Source organism: Stegodyphus dumicola, chromosome 12 (genome assembly GCF_044657685.1).
Source record: "Stegodyphus dumicola isolate Sdum_Otavi_A_Nest chromosome 12, ASM4465768v1".
Lineage (NCBI taxonomy): Eukaryota > Metazoa > Arthropoda > Arachnida > Araneae > Eresidae > Stegodyphus > Stegodyphus dumicola.
The window spans coordinates 59,681,594-59,708,939 of record NC_140779.1 but is presented as its reverse complement, the minus strand read 5'-3'; the positions used below and the strand labels follow the sequence as shown (position 1 = coordinate 59,708,939).

The following is a 27,346-nucleotide window of genomic DNA, read 5'->3' as shown; positions in this document are numbered from 1 at the left end:
AAAATGGAAAGCTTGAAAGAAAAAAAGCTCTTCGGGAAAAATAAGAATATAGGGGCAAGTTTATTCAACATTGAGTTAATGGTTATCTGGCTAAATTGGCTATTATTGAGCTATCGCCCAACTGGCGATGATTTTGGAAGCAAAAATTAGTCTCCAAATTTGACGAGGAATTGCCAAAAGCTGCCAAATTTGGTGACCATTTGGCGACAGTTTTGTCCGGTCCCTGTATAATTGAAATTGGTATTGTAATTGAATAACTGTAATTTATCCCTATGTGTAACTCCAACCCTACCTGGCCCACATATGGCTTTCAGTAACTTCGAGAAGTGGAAGGTACTAGATATTTCTCGGCGTGTGAGCAAAAACTGTATAATACCTGGAAGAGCATCAGTTTCGGGCGTAGGACATTTCGCCGTGGTTTCGTCGTGGGCGGTTCACCGTCGGGCTGTTTCACTGTCGGGCCTTTTCGCCGTCGGGATGTTTCGCCGTCAAGGCATATTTTTCTTTACACGACTGTATTATATCTTGCCGTATTATACTCGTATTAAATTTCTATAGTTTAATAATTCTGTTTACCTTTTGTATACTTAATAAAGGTTGCTTGTAATACATATTTACAAGTATGAGATATAAAGAACTTACACATAATTGGTCGGAAAATTATGTCAGTACCAAAGAGAACTGCGGTTAAACTTCTGATATAAGATAAGTTATACTTTATGTCTTTGTCGATTCAGGTGTACAACTTCTTAGAGTTTTTACCTATTCAATGAGTCCGCCTAAAAGGCCAATCACGGTTATAGAGTAATTAGGTGCAGTTGCACCTCGCATGAAGGCGCAGAAAGAGAGTCCACTGTGCAATCAGTCTGTGGTAAAGTGAAGTTGGCGATCACAACACTTAGCGTAGAAAAGAAATTTTAGTGTATTTTTATGAGGCATTAGATCCCATAAGACGCCCAGTTCAGTTCAAGTTCAGGAGCTTAGAAATCGTTCTAGAATGCAGCGTAGGGTTGCTGAATACTTTACACAAACACGATAAGATAATAACGTAGAATCTATAGCCTGCTCTGCCAGGCACTAAGTCCTATCATGGCAAAATACACTAATTTTGGTTAAATAAGGTTAAATATAAATAATAAAAAGTAGATAAAAACCTAATAATGAAATATGTGCAGTGCGATATATACAATAATTACAATCACCACTTCGCGTTATGATGAACTGACCGTGGCCGCTTCACTACGCTTTCTAGGGTCGTAGTTTGCGAATTCTCTTAGACTGGGAAGTTATCCATTTTTTCAAATGAGAATCTTTTCATCAATGGGCTTGATTTTCAGATCGTCATGAGTAATGGTATTCCTAACAAACCAGAGCGCATTTGTTATTGCTCTCAAAATTTTGTTATGTAGAATTTCTAGTTTCCTCCTTTCGGTTTTATTTGCAATTGCCCGCGCCGGGGCGGCATAGAGCTTCACAGGTCTAGTGAGGAACATAAGTTATATTACCGATTTTAAAATTATGCGGATACAATATTTACATAATTGACCAAACTTTCTTGAAATCTTAATCGGCTAGTTCAGAGAAATCATTCACACAGGCAGGCAGTTCACATTTTTATAAAATCTGAATGCAAAACGGAATTACTTTGGAATCTTGTCAGCACAATATTTCTTAAAATTAATAAGTCATGTGTAAAGGTGTATTTCTATGAAACTGTACTCAAAAAAATTTTATATACCATTTTATGTGAAATGTTTATTAAATTAAAACAGAATTATTAAACTAAATCAACTTAATATAATACAGCAAGATATAATACAGTCGTGTAAAGAAAAATATGTCTTGACGGCGAAACGGCTACGGCGAATAGTCACATTCCTTCAGTTTTTTTCAGTTGTTTAGTTCAACGTTGAGTACGAAGTATAGAGATATCACAGTGTGAGCTTCGCCTTTTAGATGTTCTCTGCATTACGCTGTGTTTAGCATTCTTAGTAGTTTGAAGTGTACTGATTGTATTCTGTGATACTGAGAACAGCTGTATGTGTATATTTGTGGAAATTTTCAAAACTGCAAACTTTTTCTTTCAGTAAAATGAATTTTATCAAACTATCATCGGTTCTGCCCGCATTCAATCTATTACGAACCTGTAAGCACGCAACATTATTATAATAAGAATCATATTAGCAATGTTAACAAATTAAATCGAATTGACAATAATATTGCAAAACTTTGCAAATAAACATCTCGAAAATTAAGTCTACCTAAAAGAAAATAATATTTATCCTTTTTACTGAACTGTGGGCCCATTTATATTCCAAAGTTCGTATATAACCGTGCAATATTAAGATTCTCACTAAGTTTTCCATTTATTGCGATTACAGAAAAAATGTAGCTAAGTGTGTCTCTTTATTTCATATCGTTTATGACACATTATATTTATTTGAATTTTCTTACAAAAATGTGGAAAAGTAATTTCATTCCCTTATTCCGTAACCAAATAAGTCTCAAAAATTCTAGAATTTAAGAATAAATTAAAAAAAAATTATTAAAAAGTATTCACTTTTATCAGTATTTCGAGTTACTACTTTAAAGACGGCTTAAAAATTCTTCTTGAACTCTGTTTTCTTATCCTCTTTGGTTTGAGTATCGGCACTGGAACCAACAGTTTGCCACACTGTTTCTCTACTTATTTATAGTGATCTACTACCACCCTGTTCTTTTGCATTTGGAGAGACTAAATCAGTTTGCTTTAACTCAAGTCTCTTCATCTGGTATGACCTTTTTCAATTGGCAACAGTTTTTCACTAACATTTTGCGCCATCTTGACTTATGGAGACACAAAAGCTATAGAAAACTTTACATGTTTTTTCTAAATTTTTACTTTAGATTTTTATTTTAGGCGTATGCTAGTGTAATTCTTTGTTAAATGTATTTTATTTAACTTACATTTGATTCTGAATTAAAGTACGTTTAAATGTCATGAAAACTTTTTAAGTTTGACTAGTAGTACAGAAAATCTTTTGGTCGAATTAAAATTAAATAATATATACGGATATACATATATATATCCGTATATATTATTTACGGATATATATATATCCGTATACGAATTAAATAATATATGCGTATTAAATAATATACGCGTATTAATTAAATAATATTACGGATATATATATATATATATCCGTATATATTATTTACGGATAATATATATATATATCCGTATACGGATTAATTAAATAATATTACGGATATATATCCGTATACGAGGTTAAAAGGTAATTTAGTAAAATATTCCGAATGTTAATAAGGTAAAGAAGGAAAAAGAGTTTTACTCTCTATTTATGCTTCATTCGTCCAGATTAGAAAACGACTGCATAGTAGATGGTGCTCTCCATCCTTTTATTTCCTATCATTCTTCGTAAAGGTATCATCCATAACAAATGGTAGTGAAAGGATTTTTCCAATTAGGCTATTCTTTCATGTTAAGGCCTCGGTAAATATTTTTTGCCAGCAATATATTTTAAAACTGTCAACGATTTTTGAGAAGCACTAATCCGATTATTGCATTATCTAGCTACTTCGAGCTTTCTCTGCTGATTACATTAAAAGCAGAAGGGAATCTTTTTAGTATCGTAGCTTAGTTCTTTCTTCAAAAATCACTGATGATTTCCCCAGGGTATTAACGTACGATGCCTAAGTTTTATTCTTTCATTATAAATGAAAGGTTCAGAGATTTTCTGGGAAAATCTGATTAACTGATCAGTGCTTGAAAAATTGCTCGCATTTCTCGAGAACTTGTTCCGGTTTCAATCAAATTCAAGTTATTTTCATTCGGCACTCTATATATATGATCTATAATTTAATACCAACATAACTTATTTCGTTGAAAATCTGCTTAAAAGAATTTTTTTTTATCTTACAAGAGTCATTTTATATTCTATAATTAGCTTGCGATTTCATAATTCATAACAATGAAGTATATTTATTTCCCTAATGAATAAAACGGTCACATGACAAAAAAAATAATACAGTCAATATAGTTTCATTTTTATCCTACAAAATGCATATTATTATGGCTTCTACGCTGAGACATGCAATATAGTACTCGACTGTTATAACACAAAGTGGTTATGGATATTATGGTAGTTCCGATAACGAACTGTTACGGTATAAGATAATACCACATATAAATAACGCGGTTCAGAAAAAACTCACCTAGCAATCAACCAATAATTCTTCAAGGTGACATTTTACATTTAAATGAATCATGTGGTGCAGAACAGAAAATGCACGTAGACTGCGTCACATTGAATATCATTATGGACGGTGTACTTTTATGAATTTTTTCTACGAAATTGTTTCGGTTTTCTAGTTTTGCATTCAGATCCTAGTTTTTCCTAACGGCGTTTGAAATTTTGTTTCGTGTTCATTTGAATATTTGTCGTGTGTCAAAAATAAGGTCTTTTTCTCTGCTTTTAGTTTCTGATTTTAGAATATTAATTATTTTCGAAACCTCCAATCTTCGTCTATTCCGCACATTTAGTGATCTCTAGAACAATATTGTTACTTTTTTTTTCTGACACCAATTACGTTATTTTCTTTCTTCACGTTCGTACGGGGTTACTATGGATTTGGAGTGAATAATGACGACACTACTTGATGAAGTATCGAAGCAGCGACACAGCCTTCAGGTTATCAGGCTATCACGGTAGATACAGCTTCACTGCAAAGCACCAGAGTACAGCTCCCGGCTCTGCTTGGTCGTTCTCGGAACTCCACGTACTCTCTAGACTCTCCACGCTACAACTCACAATGCACTCGACGATACACATGAGTATAGCTCTTGAATCAGCACAGTCTAAGACAAAACTCGACGATGTACTAACTCGTGATACACTAAAAGACTCTCCGATGCACTCGACGACCACCTCTGCGCTAGACTTCGAGACATTCGCTCAATGACTGACTATCAGCTCGCTAGACGAGGCACACACACACACGATACTAACTCTCCACGAACCAGCAGGGTTTATATAGGTTTTGGCTGGTGTTCGAGAACATTCTGGGCTAAACCGGTAAGAATTCGTTCCAGAAGGTTCTCCATCCGTCCATGGCATATCGCCAATTTTGTCGCCAAATGATTTCTCGTCAAATGTGGAAACCCTGCCTTATCTTGGCATTTTTGGGCAACCCTAAAACTGCTTTGCGGGGAAGCCATCTTATCGGGCTGGACATTTCGTAACAATATCTTTCAGTATTAATTCAATCAATATGGACATAATAGAGAACCATAAGTTTCTGAATTTATCCCTAAGGCTTCTAAATTGCAAACTTCTATTTGTTAAGTATCTTACAATTTTCTAAGTAGAGAGACGTCTGTTGATTTCCTAACGGGTGTTAGATTTAACAGTTTATTCAAGTGAGAATTAACGACCAAAGTTTTTTGGCCCAAATCATTCCTTAAAGTTTCCTATTTCTGCTTCATAATTTTTATTTGTCAGTGTAATTCCTTCGTAATTCTTCAAGGTATTCGATTACGGTATACGGTATCGTAAGAGTACTGGTGCCTTTACTCAGATCTGAAAATATTCAAGAAGATAGAAAGCTTCACAACGAGAACTATTTAGTTACAAGTGGTAAGACCGTTGAACGCTGATATTTGAATTCGAGTTCAAATCCTGATGAATGGTTTGACTGCATGTGGGTTACAGAATTTTTCTCTTCTCAAACAGGTAACTATAAACTCCTGAAAGGTTAGAAATTACCTAGATTAGAAATCCGCATGCGCTTTCCGTAATATTTTAAACAAATATTTACAACTGTGCCTCTATATGAACGGTAATACATATCTGTATGAAGATACTGACACATGTAGGAAGATTTTTAATCTGAAAAAGCGGGTGTTTTCACCTTATATCGCGAAACTGCTTGGTTGCTTTTTTCGTATTGAAAGCTGACCTTCATAAATGAATTGGTGCCTTTACATCAGGGCACTGCTTTGAAGAGTTCTGGCTTAGTGACCAATAGCTCGATCTATATAAAGGTGCTGGCTCCTATATGATGGCTCACTACTATGAAGAATAGTTTATTTGAATACAACAAAGTATACAGGAGATATTTGTCTAAGGGAAAGGATGTCTTCGTGGAGGATATTTTAAGGAGAACTAACTGTTATTCAAACTGCACATGGGGGAAACCATGAAAACTAATCATGCAGTTAACCTGTTCGCCTGGTACCGTACCCAAGTCTAACTCCTTCTGCCACTTGTATGTCCCCGTTTTAAAGCATCTTAAGCATCCCATATACACTACTGGCCATTAAAATTGCAACACCAGGAAGGAAGGATCTGACGAACGTCAAAATCCCATGAAAGGAAGAAGAGGTTGGGATATGCAAATGATTAGAATTTTAGCGCAATTCGATAGAGGCATGATCGGTGCCTGTCGAGAGTGTGGACTATCATTCCGTGATATCGCCCGTCGCACTGGTCGACATCCAATCACTGTCATGCGAATATGGAATCAATGGATTTCTGAGGGTCATAATTAATGGCATGCAGGATCTCAACGCCCTTTCATGACTAACGCCCGAGAGGACAGACATAATTTGAGGTCAGATGGCCTCGCCGGGACTCGAACCTCGGAACTCTTGAACACGCGCTGAGTGTGCTGGCCATTACACCACGAAGGCATATTAAGAAGGCGAGAAAAATACTTTATTACTTGCTTGGCCGATTGGAAATTCAAAAATTGGTCTTCACCAAAACCGTGTAATTATCGTGTAAAAAACTTAAATTTTACAGAAAATTTAAAAAAAACAACAGATAAACTTTATGTTTAAAACCACAACGTAACGTACATATATTCATTGCATACATAAAAAGTAAACAAATTATGCGCACAAATGTACATAGTGGGATACTGATTTACAACCTTGTCCTGAACTGATACTGTATGTATTTGATTTTGGTGTACTATGGGTGGTATTATTTTACACTTTTGTTTTTATACTTTGCATTAGATTTACATGTTTTGATAGAAATATACATATATAAATGGTTTCTGAAAATCGTTACTGCATACATACATCCTGTTTATGCAGACAGGACAAACTGCTACGTACATACATGTTTACTCTTTTTTTTCTTTTCAATGTAAAACCTTTTTCGTCTTATGTAACGCTTATTTATTTCCCTTTCTCACATTATAACAGAGGTACGTTGTATTTTATGAAGAATTTAGATAAACGGCTACATTGAAATTTATTACAATAAATCTACATTTAAACGCTGATATAAGCATTCAGTACCAAGATCACGAGATCTTAATATACACATATTTTAGACAGACATACATATTTTATAAGAGTTATTTATTAATACTATAATAAACATATACAATACAATACATTACAATATATTAAACTTTCATATAGGAACTTGCATAACTTATGTGTTCTGATATGTGGAATTGCCCTTTCATGCATACAGGAAATTCTAGGGTTACCAAGAACTGTCGTGCAGTGCTAAATGATTCTAAACTCATAAAGGAGTGATTTATTGATCCAGAAACGATCTGTGCACTTAGGTGCCGTAAACCGTAATAATTGCCAATCTAGATGTCTCTGTCATATCAAGAAATTATGCATGTACTGAATGACATCAAGTGGAATGCAACTAAGAATTAGTCAGCTGCTCTTTAGAGGAGAAGGATATTGTCAGATGTTCTGAAATGAACTGCTATTAGCAACTCATAAAATCTGAAATACAATGCACAGGGGCAATATTCATGATACAGGTAGTAAGGAAAGGTGTCGATGTTTCATGTGAATACTTTGACGTTAGCAGGCGTGTACGAATGAACATTTTTATGAAGCAAAATTATGAAATCCGCTAAAATTGCTTATCTGCCATTTTGCTCTAGCAGATGGATATTATAAACAAAGGCAACCCGCTCTTTCACACATAAATCAACACCACGAAAGTGCTATTAAAATTTAAATTAATTAAGTAAATTTAAAGTTTAAAGCTAAAGCACGAAAGATTAAAATAACTTTTTTAATTCTTTTTATTTTAAGCTTTCGTATTTAAATTTAAGCCCAAAAGCAACATTGTATTGAAGTATACTTTGAATAAAATTTTCGATTTAAAATTTTCAGTGCCGTAGATTTTATATAAAATCTTCGACTTCAAAATTTACGAAAATTTTCGATTTCAAAATTTTTCAATAAAATTTTCCTTTTAAGGGCAATTATAGAGAAATTCCTAATGAGATATGTTTATACAATCAGTATGTCTGATCACTCTCAAAATTGATAGAATTTTATTCAAAATATGCATCAATCTACGTTGCATTTGAATGCAATTCTAAAGTTTTACATTGGCGTTTTCCTTTACTACAAAAATATAACAGTGGAAATATGTGGCAATGTATCATTCAGTAATGATATGTACTAAGTATCTTAAGTTTTCTCCTTTAATACAATTACCTGTTTGCTTGAAATGGTCGACTTGCTCAGTAATAAAACCGACGCTTATTGCCAATATTTCTGATGTGAAACTCGAATTCGACTGTAATCAAATTAAGATTTATTTTAAAAGATGGTTCTGTCGTGTTTTAGTCCTGCACCATTTCCAGCACAGTCGCAAACTCTTATTGAAGTGCTTCGTAATGAAAGAGTGTATAGGGTAATAATTGTACGGAGTGTTCGGGAAAAAAGTGGTGAATAAAACGACACATATATCCGAAATCAATGCATTGTGATCCACATAACTGGAAAGAAAATCTCAAAAGTTTTTTTTGCGAGCAGATTGGCATGGAACGTATTTGATTACTTTAGATTTATTTCTGTGGATTTCGTTTTTGAAAGATGACTCCATTAGGTTTATTTTTATGAGGATTTTCTGTGCCCAGTACCTATTCTCGTGTCTTAAATTATTAAGACCTTCAGCTGGCAACTGGAAGATCTGGTTCGATTCTCAGCGAGGACCGAATTGAATTTTCATGTTCCTTGGGCTGAAATCTATAATAGTCTTTGTACTATAGCATGCTATACGTAATATACATTACACTTATTAGTGTGATATGAATTTTAAATCAAATAAACCGAACAAATAAAAACTCATGCATAAATTTCAGGAAGAATATATTTTTAAGCAGGAATTAAAATAATAAACGTTTAAAAAATAAAAATAAAAATAAAAATAATTAAATAAAAAAATAAACGTTTAAACTCACGAAATGTTCCATGAATATCTTGCTAATCAGAAGAGGCATTTTGAAGAAAGAAGATTAGCTAAAATTAATTGCAAAATAGTGCTGAAGTGGACGGAGTGGAATGCTGAGGAATTAAGTTTTTATTATGTTGCTGGAGGAGTGACTAACGAAGTCAGTTTCCAGAAAAAGTGATCTAGAGATTTATTCTTTTTTAATCTCTTCGATTACTTAATTTAACTAATAAATCCTTTGCATACTAAAGTAAAGTCTAAAAACTTCGAACACAGTTCAACACATGAAATGAATACATTTGTCTTCCATCACATGCACCTAAAAAAATTAACAGTGATTAAAATGGCATACACAAAGGATCGGAGATTGTAGACTGAAATGAATGTCCTATGCTACACGTAAACGTAAGTATAAATTTGTCACTCAAGCTTTCCTAGTGTTAAAAATACACTATTAGTTATTCATTTCCTTAATTTATTATTTTGAGAAACATATTCGTTCGAATATAAAACTGTAATTCATGATCTCCGTAATGTGTCATGTGCTTCGAGGAGGCCGATGTAAGGGTCATTGCATGTATCAGTGCCATGACTCTCATGTCAGCAGTAGTCTCATACGTCAGCAGGAATGAAACAGTTAAATGATACTAATGTCCGCTGAATAAGGTAAATCGACTAATATTAGAACCACAGGGAAGAACACACGCTATATTGGTTTTTTTCGGATTTCCCTCAAATGTAACTTGAAAACTAGCCAGTTTGCTTTAAATAATTCACGAATCCTTACTTTGCTATTTTCAAATAAGCTAAAAAAATCAAACTTAAAGATAATATGCGTCAGACAACTGCTTCTACTCAGCTGCCTCACATAAGACACAGAGGTTTTACTTTGTAATGAGAACTGGGCCCTCCTAAATATTCCGGAGCGAATAATCCGACCCTGGCGTTTTAGTGTTAAATAAGTTAAATATATTATACATATATCAAAATGTTGAAGTAACCTCTATGAGGCGTCTTGGCTTCAACCTCCGATAATTACAAATTAGTAGATTTCAAAGCTACGTAACAACTTGTCGAATCTCCCACATTGTTCTCTTACTAGTTATTGCCTCTGTAGTCTGAAAGATTACAATGATTATTCCTCATTGTTTTCATGTAAGGTTTCTTTTAATGAACACGCTATTTTACGTACATTCGTTTTTGTACCTAATGTTCCTTTTAACAACTTTCACCAGAATCCAAATTAACTAGTTTAGATGTTGGCGAAAAAGCGATCGAATTTGTATTTTATAGCGTTTATTCCCAACGGGGTCGGTATTGACCCCTACGGGTCGATAAAACGTTATAGGAGCTCAATATGGATAATCATAAGGTTTATTGGGAGTCGATAGCCGAATACGCACATACAGTTGATCAGCATAATCAAGATCCCATTGATTACCAAAACATAATAATAAATTGATAATTTTTTATTGATATAAAGGTGTATCATGTAATAAAGAAGAAATAAATAGCGAAGATATGAGAAAAAATGAAATGGTTATAAGGAAATGATAAATGATATAGTAAGTAAATGAAGATGAACGATGTTCATTTTCTTACTGTAATAAAGATAAGAGGAAAATGAAGATAAGGGAAAATATGAAGATAATGAATAAGGATAAAAGGAAAACACATTAAATTATGAAATAAAGGTAAGCGAAATAATACATTAACATTTTTTTAGCCAATAATATTTTTAATCCAGCCTTTCACCCCTTGAATGGGTCGATAAAATGAGTACCAAGTTCGCTTTGCACCGGGTGTCCTGCGACAAGTTGACCACTTGTCCGACGTATATATGCTCATGCCTCCCGAGGCCCATGGTTAACAAGCAGATATTAGGCATCGCAGGCCATGGCTCACTAAGGGCTATTGCACCACTGAGTTTAATATTTTAATACACAAATGCTTAGGCAATAGTAGCAATATAAAAAAACGTAAAACACAAGATACAAGTAAGCACAAAATTAATTAATTAAATTTAAAAAGAAAGAATGCAGAACCGGAAAGGCAAATAAGAATAGTTCAATATTTTTGAACGAGCTGATTTAAAAATTAAATTAAGCAGTTTTATTCCAAATATTAAAAGCGTTATTGCTTCCGTACACTAAACGTAACCATCACATTCATTAAAATCGAACTTTTACACAGTTCGATTTTACTGCAATATGCTCCCGAACACGGTTTTATATTTATAAAAGTAAAATAAATAAATAAAAATAATAGTACATAAAATAATTAAACTTCAATTTAATAAGCGATTTTTTTTCAAAATATGTTTATATTTTTAATATAATTTTTATCTCTAACTTATTTATGTGCAGTTATTTGTTTTATGATTATGTTCTACACTGTATAAATTATAGGAAAAATGTAGGGGGATCGATGAAGAAAAAAATTCCTTTAACAGGAGTCCATCCTCCTAAAAAAAGATTTAGAATCCTGATATAGGATATGTCTAGGAGCAACCATTCATTGGAGCAGTTTAATAGGAATAATAACCATTCATTGCAGCATAGTGATAGTTTAATAGCTATTCCGTGGTTATATTTTATAACTATAATGGTTATAGCTTAATAACCATTCAGTGTAGCAGTTTAATATGTTTATTTTTTTATGATTATGTTGTATACTGCATATACTATAGGGAAAAATGTAAGGGGATACATGATTAAACTCATTTTTTAACAAGGGTCGATCCCCCTAAAAAAAGCAACTGGGAATCCTGATTTATAATATGTTTTGAAGCAAGCATTCAGTGCAGTAGTTTCAATCGCGCACCTAGCCGATTTGTACACTTTGTGAGCGACTTCTGAACGTAGTGGCGCGTAAGGATCCCGTTTTTGGAACCCAGTACATGAAAAAATTTATATGTGTTTAAGTAACTGAGTTCTTAGTATAACGCACTTAATGGTGGTTAATATTATCTCATGTTTAGTTTTACTACAAGACGTAGCTTATTTTGCAACTTTTAAAGAAGTTTTATACCTTGTCTTTGTAAGTGAAGCTTAATTTGACTTCTATTTAATGCGAAAAAGAAAATTCGTAAGAGGAAGGGGAAGTTAAACGAGTGCAGGTATATAGAACTTAGGTTCAACATACTTAAGCTTTTCAGGCTAAATATCAAGGTGGCATTATAATTCGCAAATTAAAAACAGAGAAGCTCAACGTATTAACTCTCAAACTGAAGGCAAATACTGAATTCGATGTTTTTTTCTATAAGGCACCGCCTTCATTACTTTCAGAAAATTATGAAGCTTTGTATAGATACCTGAACATCAAATTTAAATCAGTCCATTAAATAGGAGTTTAAATTTTTCTCCTGTTACTTCAATTTATTTGAATTTTCATATAATATTACTCTTACAACTATTTACGTGTGAAATTCATCAAAATTCTTATAAGCAATAATATATTTTAAACCTTTATACAATCTTCTACTGTCAATCACAAACTTGCTTTGTATTTTTAACAAAATTTTAAATTCATATTAAAAATTTTACATTTAGTTCATGCATTAAAACAAAATTAAATATCCGTAGTTTGTGAGAGTCTAATGCCTATGATTTTGCGTTTTTTGGCAGGTGATAAATATATAGTTTTACCAAGTGGTGAGCTACTGATTAAAAACGCTGGTCCAAGTGATGCTGTTATTGGTTACCAGTGCCAAGTTCATCATCGACTCAATGGAGAAAGCAAAGTCAGTGCTACTGCTGGAAAGCTAATAATTAGGGGTAAGTTATTTATAATTTTTAGCATACTTAGCTATCATTCATGGAACTTTGACCTAAAAAATTACTTAATTAAAATTTTCGCCTTAAGTTTTTTATGCCATTAAATCAGTCAATGCTGTCTGTTATGTAATGTTTTTCTTTCTTATGTATGCATTTCTTTGTAAGTACGAGCAATAAATACGCTTATATTCAGCAATACATGTATACTCTTGCAAATCTGTATAAAGAAAATGCCTATTATGTCAAATTCAAATTAACAAACATCATAAAATACTTCATGTCTCTAAAACATATGAAATTTATTTTCTGAGTTATTTCTTTAATTTCTAAACTGTTTATTAATTTACAATTTCAGAGCAAACGGTAGGAAGTGATAAGTAAAATTTCAGTAAAATTTTAATCAACTAATATTTAGAGTACGCATAAAATTTTATATTTTGACCTCTATCATAAAAGATATGGAAGCATAAATTCTCGTCTGGGTTTTAAATTATTATTATTACGAAAAGAAATCTTTGGTTTGAGTAGCTAATTACATTAAAAAGAGTATAAACTAATTACATAAGAATTACATTAAAAAGTACACCATAAAGAGAGACAGAATTACTCCTTCCCCGGAGAAAGCGGTTCTTCAGACCCAATTTTAATTGTGCATAGTCTGGTCTTCGGTGTCGTAAGTCTCTCACCTATCACCAACCAACCGAGAGGACTTCTAGCGCGACAGTATTTTAAGTCCCCTCATGCTTCAAAGTCACTACACACTTCTAAACAGCCACACATTCTTCGGGATTCCAACTCGGATTCAAGCTGCTCCTCTGGTTCCTCTTCTGAAAAAAAAAAAAGCGAAAAGGTCAGCTATCATATATGTTATTCGGTCAATATTTCAATATTAAAGTATTTAAGTTTACAGGAAATTGTTAATTTTAATATTTTTAATGTCAGATTTAATCAGTTTTGTATTTTCTAATAAAAGTCTAGATATTTGTTTCTTTTTCGGAGAAGATTTGTTTTGTTCATGTTTTCTAAGGAGTCTACAGATTTGTGTTTGTACATGTTTTCTAAGAGTAATTTGTTTGTAAGAGAAAATTTAAATCAAATTTCAAATTATCAAATATCAAATGAGAAGAAATTTTTATTAAATATCTGACGCATATAAATATGCAAGTATGCATTATGACTCATGAGTATAATTTTAAAAGTTTCCTTAATTGTTGACTTAAGGACAAAAATCATTGCTGCAGATAATGTAACGAAATGTATTTTTGAAATCAGGAATGTAATCGAAAAATGTAGAGAATTTGTGCTCTAAAATATATTTATAACATTTAAATAGCAGAAACTCCATTACAAAAATAAAGTAATTCATGATACAATTTTATTATTTTGTTTTATTTAAGGACTTTTGTATCCTTTATTATTGCAATTACCTTGTTCTTTCGAATCCATTAAGGGCTTTATCCTTGGTGCAATACATTTCTTCTTTTCTCTTCACGACTAGAAACCTTTAAGCTTCTTGCTGATGCAGCTGAATACTTATTTTTAAATCTGAAAGTCAAGTTTCACAAAATTTTGCAAGCGTCGTGGTACATACAGCCAAAAGTGGTAAATATTTTTAATGTAATGCAAAATAAATCTTGTTAGGAGTAACAGATTTCAAAATTCGTAAGATATGATTACTCTGTGTGATTTAGTACTTTGGTTTTATATTCGAAACGACTATGATACGCAAGTTTCTGAAAATTACTACGACTATGATACGCAATGAAGACTATGAAAGAAATTATTACGACTATGATACGCAATGAAGTGTACCGAGACGTATTAATTAATGGCCTTTGGTAAATCTTTTCTCTCTTGGTTTGAGTCTGTTTTGTAACTTAATGTGCTAATTTTTAAAAATGTTAAATGTCTTGTGTCAAATTAACATCATCTAATTTAAAATATAGTAATTAAATCAACTTATATTTCATCAGATAACTTTAATCCATCTAGAAACATCTAGAAATTTATTTTAATATTCAAGTCTGTAATTACCTCTACTGTACGGAATATTAAAATTTTAGCTTACTTTTTCTCATTAAATGTAATGTTTTAAATATGAATCAATTAATGTTAACTCGTTGAGCGTTAATTATACTACTGCTTCAAAAGGTGATGATGCATGACTCGTTTATTTTTCAGCCATTGTGGCCATTTAAAGGAATCTCTTGCGCTGTAATACACTTTAATTAATGTTTTATGTCTTGCAGTTCTGGGTCATCTACAATCGCATGAAAGATTTGTAGAATCTATTGGGTTTAGAAAGACGCACACACAAAAAAAAAACCCTTTAAATATCAACGATGTCCTTAATTAAATTCGAACTCCTGACCTTCCATCGTTAGCCCAACATGCTTCTGTTTACAGCACGAACCATTGTAGCAATCATAGAGGAAAATCCTTACACATTTTAACAGCTAATTAAGCATTGAGTCGGGATATATTTTATTTCCAGCCGCCGGACACTTTAGTTAAGCATTCTTATCAAGTAATAACGGAACCTATCGATTATGTAGTCGTTTCATCACCGAGTACGTTGCTTAACGTACACCACAAAGGGCAGCCGAATAATAATCTGCTAGAAATAGGCAGCTCCAGTTTTAATGGAAAACCCTTAGGTGGGCAGATCTGTCTCCCATTCCTCTTCCTCTGCCACTAATTTCTCGAAAGGACTTTTGAGTTTTGTCTGTACTTTGTCTTTTTTCACTATTTTAAGTGTCCTCATGCTACAAAGGTACGATCTCTATGCAAACATCCATGCCATCTTTAGTATTTGAACCCGGGTTCAAGCCTGGAAACCACCTCTCTACCAATATGCTAGCAGAGAGGCCATGATTGTATAACAGAAAAGAATTTTGTTTTGAGTTATTTGCAAAATTTAAAGAATGTCGTTTGAAATGTTTATTTAAATTGTATTTTTAGAGAATGAATAGGAATTTCCGTTCTTCTCTAAATAACTGATAAACACAGTTAACTACAACTGTTAATATAACATCTAGCTATAGTAAGAGGACCATGCCTAACAAAAGGAGACCAAATGTAACAACTTTTACCAACGGAATTCGTAACTTATCCTGTCTATCCAATCAATCATATATGAAAACCTATAAGAGATATGGATTAAAAGTCGTAATTATAGATTTTAAACCAGTGATGTAAGAATAATCAGTTCAACACGAAAAGACGCAATATAGAAAAGAGACTTAGTCGTTGTCCTAATATGTCGGAAACCAATCCTCCATGTTTAATCAAAACGCGAAGCTTTTCTTAAAGAAAAGAAGACAAATTTTAAGCATATGCGCATGCATTCTGAAGTAACAATTAAACTAAAAGATAACTTTAAAAAAACATCATCAAACTGAGTTTGCCATTGGACCTCAGTGGAGATTACCATTAGTTACAACAGATTGTGTATTTTTCTTTTAGAACCCCACATCTCTCAGCCACCTACAATTACGGAATCCCGACCAGTTATCCGGGCAAGAGAATTCGACAGAGTTGTTTTACCATGTGTTGGACAAGGTTATCCTCATCCCACTTATAGATGGGGTCGACGAGATGGAGATAGGGTCACATCTGTTCGTCTTGGAGAGAGAATCTTACACAGGGAAAGTCTCCTTATTCTGCAGCGAGCAGCGATTCAAGATTCTGGTGTCTACATTTGCGAGATGAATAATTCTGTTGGACAAGATAAGGCTGAAACAAAGCTGTTAGTTTCAGGTATAAAAGCAATTATTTTCATTTGCATATTAAGAACAAAAGTTATTAATATTCGAACTTATTAGTAGACTGTGCATGTACCAAGTTATGTGTTGCATGTAAGAGATTTTTAATTACATAATCATGATTTATTAACACAAAGTTTTGGTCCTAATAATTTTTCTTTGATTTCAGTATTTTATTTCTTCGATTATTATGAAACATTTAGACGTAGCAAGAAACTATTACAAAGTTCTAAATTTTAAGTCCAGAGTTTCTGAAGTTAGGAGTGAGTTTTCGCAGTTATCACTGATCTTCGTATAACTTCTTTTCCGATTCTCTGAATTATTTAAAGCGCTCTTAGCTTTTTGTAGCCACATTTGCTCACGTGTTTAGAAGGCCTGAACAAAGTTTGCTGTAGGGCTTTGCCGTATGAATTTTATACTTAAATATGCCAGTTTTACTTTACCATTTTTGTTCTGTCAGATCCTGAAAGTTATTCGTTTTTCCATACATTAGCTGAGTAATTGTTAATTTACAATAAAATGGTTTATTTCAAACCTTTTTCTGAATTCGTAGTCATTTCATTAGCAATCTAAGGTAGAACGATAACTTGTCTCACGGTCTATACGGAGGAAGATTTTAACTTTATAATTCTTAGATTGTCATATAAATTGAAGGAGAAAAGAAAATACTGATTAAAGAAATGTTTCAAGTGAGGAAACCTATTTTTCTGCTGACGAAAGATTTCCAATTCTTTACATTTCTTTCAGATGATTTCAGAAATTTAATAAGCATATCATTTTGTCACCAACTTCAAGTGAAAAAGTAATAGCATCTCTTGCCATAAAATATAAGTAGCATATTTATATGTGCAATTTCTTATAAAAGAATGTAAAGAATTAAAAAAACTCTGAAAACTATGAATTAAATTGAATTTTTAACACTTGTTCAAGAACCGGCTAGATAATACTTCGGTGATCTTCAAAGGATAATTAAATATGTATATTAAATACATAATGTATATTAAATCTAACGCAGTCATATATTTATCTTTTTTGATTATTTAGATCAAATCTAATTATTATCATTATAAATATATAAATATAATATAATTAAACACATATATTTATAAATATAATTAAACACATCACAGAAGGATTTTTGAAAACTCCCATTTAAGATATTATTTTTTTCTATTCGATACATAAAAAAATTTCAGAAATTTAAAATTATTTTAATTAATGTTGTTTTAAACCAACTTGCTGCAATATTAAAATATTTCTAATTGAACTGAAATGGCACAAATTCTCATTAAAATAAAATTTTACGAAATAAACGAATCGTAAATTTTTAATTTAAGAGCTGTTTCATCACGTTTATAAATATCATAATTAATTTTAGAACGTAATTATATAAAATATTTGTTTTAATGCATTGAAAAAGATCCTTCTTATGATTAGATTACTTTTCCTTCATACAAAATTCAAATTACGCCTAAATAAAGAAAAATAACATAAAGAAGAATACTGAATTTTTTCAACCGACAGTTTGAAAAGATTCAGCTCTATTACCTTACACTTTTGATTTTGAAGTTTTGTCGTAACTTGGTATTTTTTTATCTTTTTCAATTATATTAAAGGGATTAAGCGTTATTATCTTATGCTTAGGTGTGTGTGTGTGTTGTAATATACTAATTTGTGAAAATTGCAACACCATAAAGGAATTATGCTAATTTAACCAAACTTACAGGAAATGTACAGTGACGTAAGATATGCAAATGAATAGAATTACATAGCGATTGCGCGTGCCTAGAATGATCCTAGAATGTTCCATGTATATAAAAAACTGTAAAGTTCTGTTGAAATCTGTTTATCTTACTTTGTCTGCGGTGAACGTTTAATTAGTGGTCAGTGTGCCACGCCAACAGCGGTGGCTGCCATACCAACAACTAACGGAATTTGAACAAGGTCGCATAGTCGGTATGCGAGAGGGTGGACTTTCGTATCGAGCAATCGCAACCCGCACGTAGAGTAATGCCACAATAGTAATGCCTGTTTAGAAGAACTGGACAGGGGAGAACAAACAAGGCGAAACCCTGAAAGTGGGCCACGCAATAACACAACTGCACGGGACGATAGACGCCTCCTCTGCATGGCTGTGACAGATCGTGCAACGTCCTCTTGTCTATTAGCACAATGTTGGAGCACGTCTACAGGTGATGTGTTGTCTCGCTTCGCGGTTCATCGGAATGAGCCGCATAAACTGTGTGCAAGAGTTCCTTTACGCAACATTCCCCTGTCGTTGAATCACAAACGCCTCCGACTTCAATGGGCAACACAGCGCCTGGCGTGCCCTATGGCAACAAATTGTTTTCTCCGATGAATCTTGCTACATTTTGGTGTATAATAAAAGTACACGTCAGACGTTACAGAGGGGAACGTCTGCTCCCACAGTGTGTTATCAAGCGTCATACCGCACAAACGTTTGACATTATGGCATGGGGAGCTATTGGGTATAACTGTCGATCCCATCTAGTGCAGACTGCTGGCAACCACAAAAGTGATCGCTAAATAAAGGAAGTTATAGAACCAGAGGTCCTCCCTGTTATTTGACACATTCTGGGCTTTGTGTTTCAGCAGGATAATCCCAGTGCACATGTTTTTCAGACTATATAAGCCGTCTTGAGAGCACAACAGGTTTCGCTTCTTTCATGCCCTGCTTATTCCGCGGATAAGTCGCTCACTGAGCATGTCTGAGATTTTATTGGTCGTCGACTTGCTCGTGCAGCTGGTGGGGCACACACTAAAACTGAACTTTGGCGTAAATCGAAGCCATATGGAATGACATTCCCCATGATTACATTCAGAACCTGTATGCTTCAAGGCCACGACGCGTACAGGCTCTCATAGCTCATTGTGGCGGACACACAAAGTACTGATTTTTGACGTTCGTTTTGCTTTTTTTATCTTGCAAATTTGATCGTTTATTTGTACTGCTATCAGTAATATGTGAAATACATTTCATTCATTTACGACAATTTCTTCATGGTGTTACATTTTTCACAAACTTTAGTGTATATTATTTTAACTATTTCATTACTATTACTTGTTTCAATATTTTATGATTTTTTATCAAGCCCCATTATCAGTGAAAATAGAACCGCAAACTCAAATCGTTGATGTTGGCAAAATGGCAACTGTTAGCTGCCACGTAATGGGTCATCCTGTTCACTCTGTGGTGTGGTTAAAGAACGGAAATCCAGTGATAACAGGAGCTCCTATTCAACTTGTTTCAAGAGATATTCTCCAAATCCATCCTGTACGAAGAGAAGATTCTGGAATGTACCAATGCTTCGTCAGCAACGATCAGGAAGTCGTTCAAGGGTCAGCTGAACTTCTTGTAGCAGGTAAGTAAAATTATGCTTGCAATTATTCCTTAAATATATCTTTATCTTAGTCTGTTCATTCTTACGGAGTTACCTCATGTAATACCATGCATATGAAAGCATCTGCTTGTGCATCTTAAACATTTGGAAATAAACTTTGTAATCTAGTGTCCTGAGCGTCCTTAGTAGTCCTCATATTGACTTTGTACTGTCCACTGTTGTACTTGTTGTCGTGTATCTATGTACAACATGCAAATATACAGGTTATATGAGAGTAGGGTTATGAGTTTATAATATGTTAGAAGCAATTATGGTCGTTTTATCTTTCAAACCTTTGCTGTTAAACCCATTATTTGTTCTGCAAAAACACTGCAAAGACAACTAAAAGTGTATAATATGTGGTCATGAGATACTTATATTTCGTAGCATAAAAATGGAAAATTTTAATTTTTAGGTATAGCCTCTGAAGCAAAGTATTAAAAATAATATGAATAATACTTAAAGTGACATGATTTGCTGGGTATTTACTACCACAAAATCAATGTGAGGAAAACAGTTTCAGGAACGTATTTCCCGTTTTCCTTTTGCTTTCATTTATCGCAGGATAATTTCAAATGAAAATCTGATTTTAAATTTAATATTCTGCTCCAGTTCAAAAATCATAAGCTTTTAAAAATGTATGTAAAAGATTCTGTGGGAATTAGAAAATTTAATTTTTATATGACCATTATTAGTCTTTTCTAAATGATTTCCAGTTTTTAATATGTATATCGCTCCGTATACCATTGCAAATCCTGCATTTTTTGTTGAAGTACTTTTAAGGTTTTCGTTTGGAATGTTTCGAGACGTTCCATTCTTTTTGTAACGGAAAGAAAATATTTATGTAAATTTTCCTTGATCACTGGGTTGCTTCGGCTAGGAAGGTTTGTAGAGTTCCTCACTTTGTAATACTAAGTTACTGTTGGAAGTGAAGAATCTTAAGAACTGATAAGCGAATAATCACTTGAGTTCGTGTGACAAGAAACAACAAGATAGAAGGGTAAACTAACCCTTTATTATTCCAACTCAGTTTAACAAAACTCCGTCTTGGAGTGTACAATAAAGCCGACACTTGGGTTTTGAACTTAAGAGACTAAGAATAATACTAAACTAATCTAAACTAAAGAGATATAGCCGAAGCTATCAAAAATTCTAACAGAGTTGGCCTCTTAACATTAATTGACTGCGAAGCTATCAACGGCCTAAAGTACGGCCGAGCGCTATAATAGCTTACGAGAGAGTAGCCTAAAAAGACGGACGCGTGCAGACAGAATACCTGGTACCTCTCTTTCTAAGACCGAAGAACTTCGCGGTTAAATATCGCTCTTCCTCATTATGTATTCAGACGTGATTCTGAAACTACGTTCTGGCCGAAAGTAGTAAGTTGAAGTTAAGAATCGACACGAAAGGAACTTTAACTCAATATTTAACTGTTAATAAAACTAACATAATCCTTACGGTATTGCAAGAACCTGAATGGTAAAAACTATGTCTAATTCCTCTATTGTAATCGATGTCTAGTTTCATTATTGTAATCATTATTAATGATTCATAGCACATAATGCAACATGTAATAATTAAATGTAAAATCTGAATTTTAATTATGTGGCCCTTTAAAGGCTTTAATGAATGCTATCGGCTTCTTTGCTGGGATGGTAAACAGCAGTCTTTAGCTGAGATTTCTCATCAAACAGACTGCACAATCTGGCTCATATATTGTAGTTAAAGGCACTTATTTATATCATCGGTTAGTACGACGCTAAAGCCAGAATACAGTTTACGTAGGCCTGATGATAGCAAATAAAAGCAAGACGCGGCAGCCAGAAGCTCTCATCTAAACATTCAAAACCCTCAGCTAATATATACAAAAAACTTAATTTGCATTCTAGTGAGGACTATGGAAAGACGACGTTAAAGTAAAGACTTAAATCATACTGACTGGTTAATTAACATAAAATACCTAGTCAACTTATAAGGTATTTCTCCCACTTTCCTAACATTCTTCGTGGTGTAGTGGTTCTGCACGCTGGGCTGGTATTCCAGAGGTACGTGGTTCGATTCCCGGTGAAGGCGATTGCATATTTTTCATCTCTTCGGCTTCCAAAAATTCCTAATGTCTTTACAAACTCGCCGGTTGACTCATGAATTCTGTTATCTTGGAAATCAAATATCATTAGAGTGGCAGAAAACGTCTTCGAATAGAAAACTTAGTCTTCCATGCATAGTTATTAACTATTAAAGAAGCTCTAAAATTCATCAGTACCCAGAAAGTTGTAATATTTTAAGAAACAGCGAATCTAGCCTTAATGTAATGAAAGGGAGCTCTTTTGGTCTTTCGCTCAGATCTCAGCTACTTCAGTTTCCAACTCTCTCTTGGATTTCAGCACATACAGATATCTCAAGAAATGATACTTCAGATTCTTTAGCATACCCTCGCGGAAACATGCCCTTTTTCATATACAGGCCAACTTCCAAACCCAGTCTTCTTTTTCAGGAAAACAAATTATTAGAAAAGAATTTTTGAGTCAGTACTAGCAATGTTTGATATACGCTGAAACAAGCAGAAGAACATTTTCAATTCTTGCACAAAGGATATGATTGGACATTAGCGAACAATAATTCGTTTTGCTACAGGACCATTTCCAAATTATCTTTATCCATTTGGTGTATATCATGATCTACGGAGATTCAGGAATTCCTGAATACTGTATTTTAAATGTGAATACACATATACCTTCCACTTTAAAAAGCTAATACTAAGCAATTTGGTTTCGCCAGATTCTGTACAAAAACTCCTTAAATTCAAATTGAGTAATTTAACAAACTTTATTTCTTTAGACAGAGAAAACTTGAGAAGTACTTTTTAATCTGTTCACAGAACTCTCTTCAAATTTTCGCTTTACTGACAACGCATACTTCGTCAAGTTTCGTTTAGATTATGACTTAACATTAAATTTATTCTGTTTATTCATTTTTTCCTTTCCCAATCAACATCATATCTGGCCTTTCTTTTACTTTTCTTCTATTTTACGTTTTTTTAATTTGTGTGAAAAGCAAACTAAAATGGAGCAGTCTTCTATTGTTGGACTAAACGGAGCTGTCTGTTCTCATGCAACGGAAATCGAGATGCATGAGGAACGAAGTAAACGAATGTTCGTTGTTGTTATAGACGATTTACGTCAAGCACTGTTCTGCATGAAACTGTGACATAAGCTTAAATAATCGTAAATTATGCTCAAGCTAAGCACCAAATATGGTTATAAAATCAGCGAGAGATTTCTTTAAAAGATGGAACGTTGTTGTTGTTACTTATGCTTACTTGCCCAAGCTTACGAAATACCTCGTGGCAAGGAACGCCAGATTACATCTGTCGTTGGCAACAGTCTTGAGTAACATTCGGGTGACAATGCGATTTAGCTCAGTTCCGCCTCTTCTTTTACAATTTTGAGGGAGAGCACACGTGAGAGATGGTCTGAGGGTCTCACACCCCTCTCCCCTCCCACTAAACCACACAAGAGGACTTTCGGCTCGCCGCATATTTAGAGTGCCGCCCTGCCGCACCGACACTGTGCATTTACAAACATCCAAGCCTTCTCGGGGATCCGAACCCGAGGCCTTCGGCACGGCAGTCAGCCACGCCACCACTATACAAGTTGGGCGTCGAAGCTGGACTTACGATATATAAGTGCCCTTTTTGGAGGCGGAATTGTAGGTGGAAATTATGTTGAAATTAGATTATGGCCACCTATTAGGTGCTTCCATAATGAAATAATATGAATAATAATAATGAATTCCATAATGAAATGGCCATCACTTCCGACCCTTGTAGTGGCGCAAGGCTAATGGCTATTAAATAAAGCGCCCATCATTTAAAAAAAATATATGAAATAAAAAGTTTGTCTATGTAATATTAAATTGGTATTGATTTAATAACCATGCCTCACAAATGAAATCTTTCCGAATGTTTGCATGAATTATTATTTTAATCTGTATTTGCCTTTAAAAAGCAGTTCTTAATAACCACTGCTGCTTATAATTTAAAAAAAAATATCGAATGAAGAAGAAGCAATTCAATTTTCCTTTTAAATCGTGCCAAGTTATGAATTCTTGTATTTTCTAGCAATAAAAATGCTTTTTTGACAAATAAATACTTTTCGTTGTAATATCAAGCTCAAAAATCCTTTATTTTAACAGAAAGCCAAGTAGTAATCATTCAAGACTGTATTGTGACTGCAATTTCTCTTTGGTTTTTTTGCCATAAGAAAGATTATTTACCGTCTGGTCTATTACTGTGTGATTTTTCTTTAATCAAAGTAGACAGCGTTACTAAATCTTCTCTTAATTCACTTCAGTGTAGCTTTCTAGAAGATTTATGGACTCATTTTTTTGTTTCTGGGAAAACTCATCTGAGTTTATTAGATGATGGATCTTTCAATAAATCCCCATCATTATATGAGGAAATACAGAATTCGTATCTCTTTCGCTGTACGGTGAAAAAATAGCTTAAGAGAAACTTTTTTCGTACTTCACGTGTAAATTTAATGTCTTAAAAGGGAATCTTATGCAAAAATCACAATATAAAAAGTTTTATAAGTTATCACTAAGCCATTAAAGATTATTGACATCCTTTGCACAAAACAGTTTATATAATGATACTGCTTAAACCACAGAGGTTTCTAATTAAAGGTAAATTTTCTTAAATCTTTAATCATAAAAGTTCCAATTATTAACAAACTATTTAAATAATGATTCTAAAGTAATACATGTTTATTGAGATAAAGCGAAACATTGTATAAGCATTTCTCATTAATATCATTTTTACATTTATGGGTCTTTTCATCTTTGTCTCGATGGAATTATATTAATATTAATAGTAAAGTATATCATTCATATTTGGATTAATGCTTCTTTATTCCCTTGATTTATCCATCGAAATTTCTATTTGTATTTCAAAGACTTCCTTTTAATAACACAAAGTTCATAACATCCTTTCAATAACACATAGAAGTTGAACATTAAGATATGAACATAAAATGAAAGATGTGAATATCTCAAAATGGGAGGCAGCTCCGCATCCGTCTGAAAAGAGTGCTTTTAGGGTTAGAATAAATAATGGAGTCTCTGAGTAGACAGGTTTTCAGATATAAGACGCTTCATTTTTGTTCTATTTTGATAAAATATTTCAATAACACACTTTTTCCCCTTTCACCTCTTAGTGTTTTACATCTTACACACTTAGTACTTTGCACTCTTAACAGTTCAGAATCTAACAATATCAAATTAATATCAAATGCTCCGTCAAGACGTTTTTGTAAAGAAAAATTAAAAGCTTCGTCTATGTTAAAATATTCCTTATAATTCAGGATTAGCTGTTGAAGTGAAGGTATGATCATTCTCCTTTTTGTCCCAAGTATTGAACGCTGATACATATTGAACGCTGATACATATTGAACGCTATACATAGTGAACGCTATACATATTAAACGCTGAGTTTAAAAATGAAATATTTTAATTTTTTTAAACATAGATAATATTTTAAACAAACTAAAAGCAGAATGATGAAATTAAATTTGTATGATAGAAGCACTGGCATTAAAATTATGTGCATAATACTCATGCTCCTACATGATTTTTAATTTCTACCTTTTTTTTACGATTTTTAATCATATTTTAGGAAATTCAATTGCATAAAAATAAATAATTGGAAACAAAATTCAGCCTAATTACATACTTTTCTGAATGAATCAAGAAACTTTAAACGTATAAACTCTTCAATTAATATAGAGAACTGAACACAGACTAGGATAATTTGAATTAACTATTATTAACTTAATTTACAAGAAAGTAACAAAAATGTTTTATAGGAAAGAAGTAAATATAAGAATTTAAGTGTAAGAAATTACCAATAATGTTTATTAAAAGATTACATTAGAATATAAATTACATATATATTGATATGTAAATTAAATCTAAAATAATCTTACCACGCAGCATATTTTAGAAATTAATTTATAATTTATAGTTTTAGAAATTTATAAAAATCCAGTTTTGTTATCTTCATCGGTATGCCTTAACCATCAGCCATGACGTATGGGTATCGAAAGCTATATCGCAAAATTATTTTAAAATGAACATATCTTTAGAATTTCCGATACACAAGCTCGCGTGCTGGAGGGTTTTTTTTTTTTTTTTTTTTTTTTGGTGTGTGTGTGTGTGTGTGTGTGTGTACAGTGTTGCATTGATTCCAATGAAATTGTTGAGTTTGTTAATCAAAAATTCGTTAAAGAGTTACAAAATATGAAATAGATTAGAAAACAAGTTTCAAATTAGGTCTTCCCGATGTCCATATTCGATAGAAGATCAAGTAATTCAAAATTTGATGGCTCTAGGTACCGTTATTTTATCACAATGAGAGAAACATACATACATCTATGCACATTCTTCATTATTTAATTTCTTTAAATATAACACAGGTGGTAATATTTAGTGGAAAGAATTCGAAAAGTTTATAGTGATGTTTATATCAACGCAAAATATCTCCATTTATATCGACGCAAAATGTAAAAACGAAATTTATAATTATTATTAGGCGGCTAATTATTATAGGCTAATTATTGATTATTTTAATGTTTGTTTTAATAGAATTAATTTTATTCTTTCATTAAATCGTAGTTACTCTGTCAATTACTGCAAATTGTAGTTAATTTTAAATCTTTTTTAATTCCATATATTATGAAATTTGTACCCGATTTTTTTAATTTTTTTATTTTTATGATGTTCTTTATATGTTTTTTATATTTTTACCATTTAAATAATATTTTTAAATTTTTAATGGGAAATCTTACATTGAGGTGTTAGACTGGATACAAATATGTCACTTTATTTTTTGTTTTAGTATTTTAAGTATCAACTCCTATATAAATATAAAAGTTACGCATTATTTTAAGGTCTTAAAAATTATGAATTTATTAAAGTATTTTTACCCCAAAAGGGCGCTATTAGTCTCGAAACGGGATTTTGCGTCGTCCACTATAAATGGCGAATCACTTTTTAAATTTTTGCCACGAAATATCCATCAGATTCTGAATATAGTGGTTCTCCACCCGAATATGTATACAAGTCCGAATGTTGAATTTCAAAATATATATTTCATACTTTGTAAAACTTTAATGAAT

At 32.8% G+C, this 27,346-nt stretch overlaps 1 protein-coding gene across 2 annotated transcripts in view; it reads left to right on the top strand.

The window, feature by feature from the left end:
• LOC118194064 (cell adhesion molecule Dscam1-like) overlaps nt 1-27,346 on the top strand; it is a 572,732-nt gene that overhangs the window by 332,730 nt on the left and 212,656 nt on the right. For both annotated transcript variants that reach the window (XR_015044453.1, XM_085827755.1), the window contains exons 4-6: nt 12,857-13,006; nt 16,472-16,765; nt 19,884-20,153. Coding sequence is in view for 1 of the 2 variants with exons in the window: in XM_085827755.1 (XP_085683881.1) it covers nt 12,857-13,006; nt 16,472-16,765; nt 19,884-20,153 (714 nt within the window). In the remaining variant the exon portion in view is untranslated. The remainder of the gene's footprint in view (nt 1-12,856; nt 13,007-16,471; nt 16,766-19,883; nt 20,154-27,346) is intronic.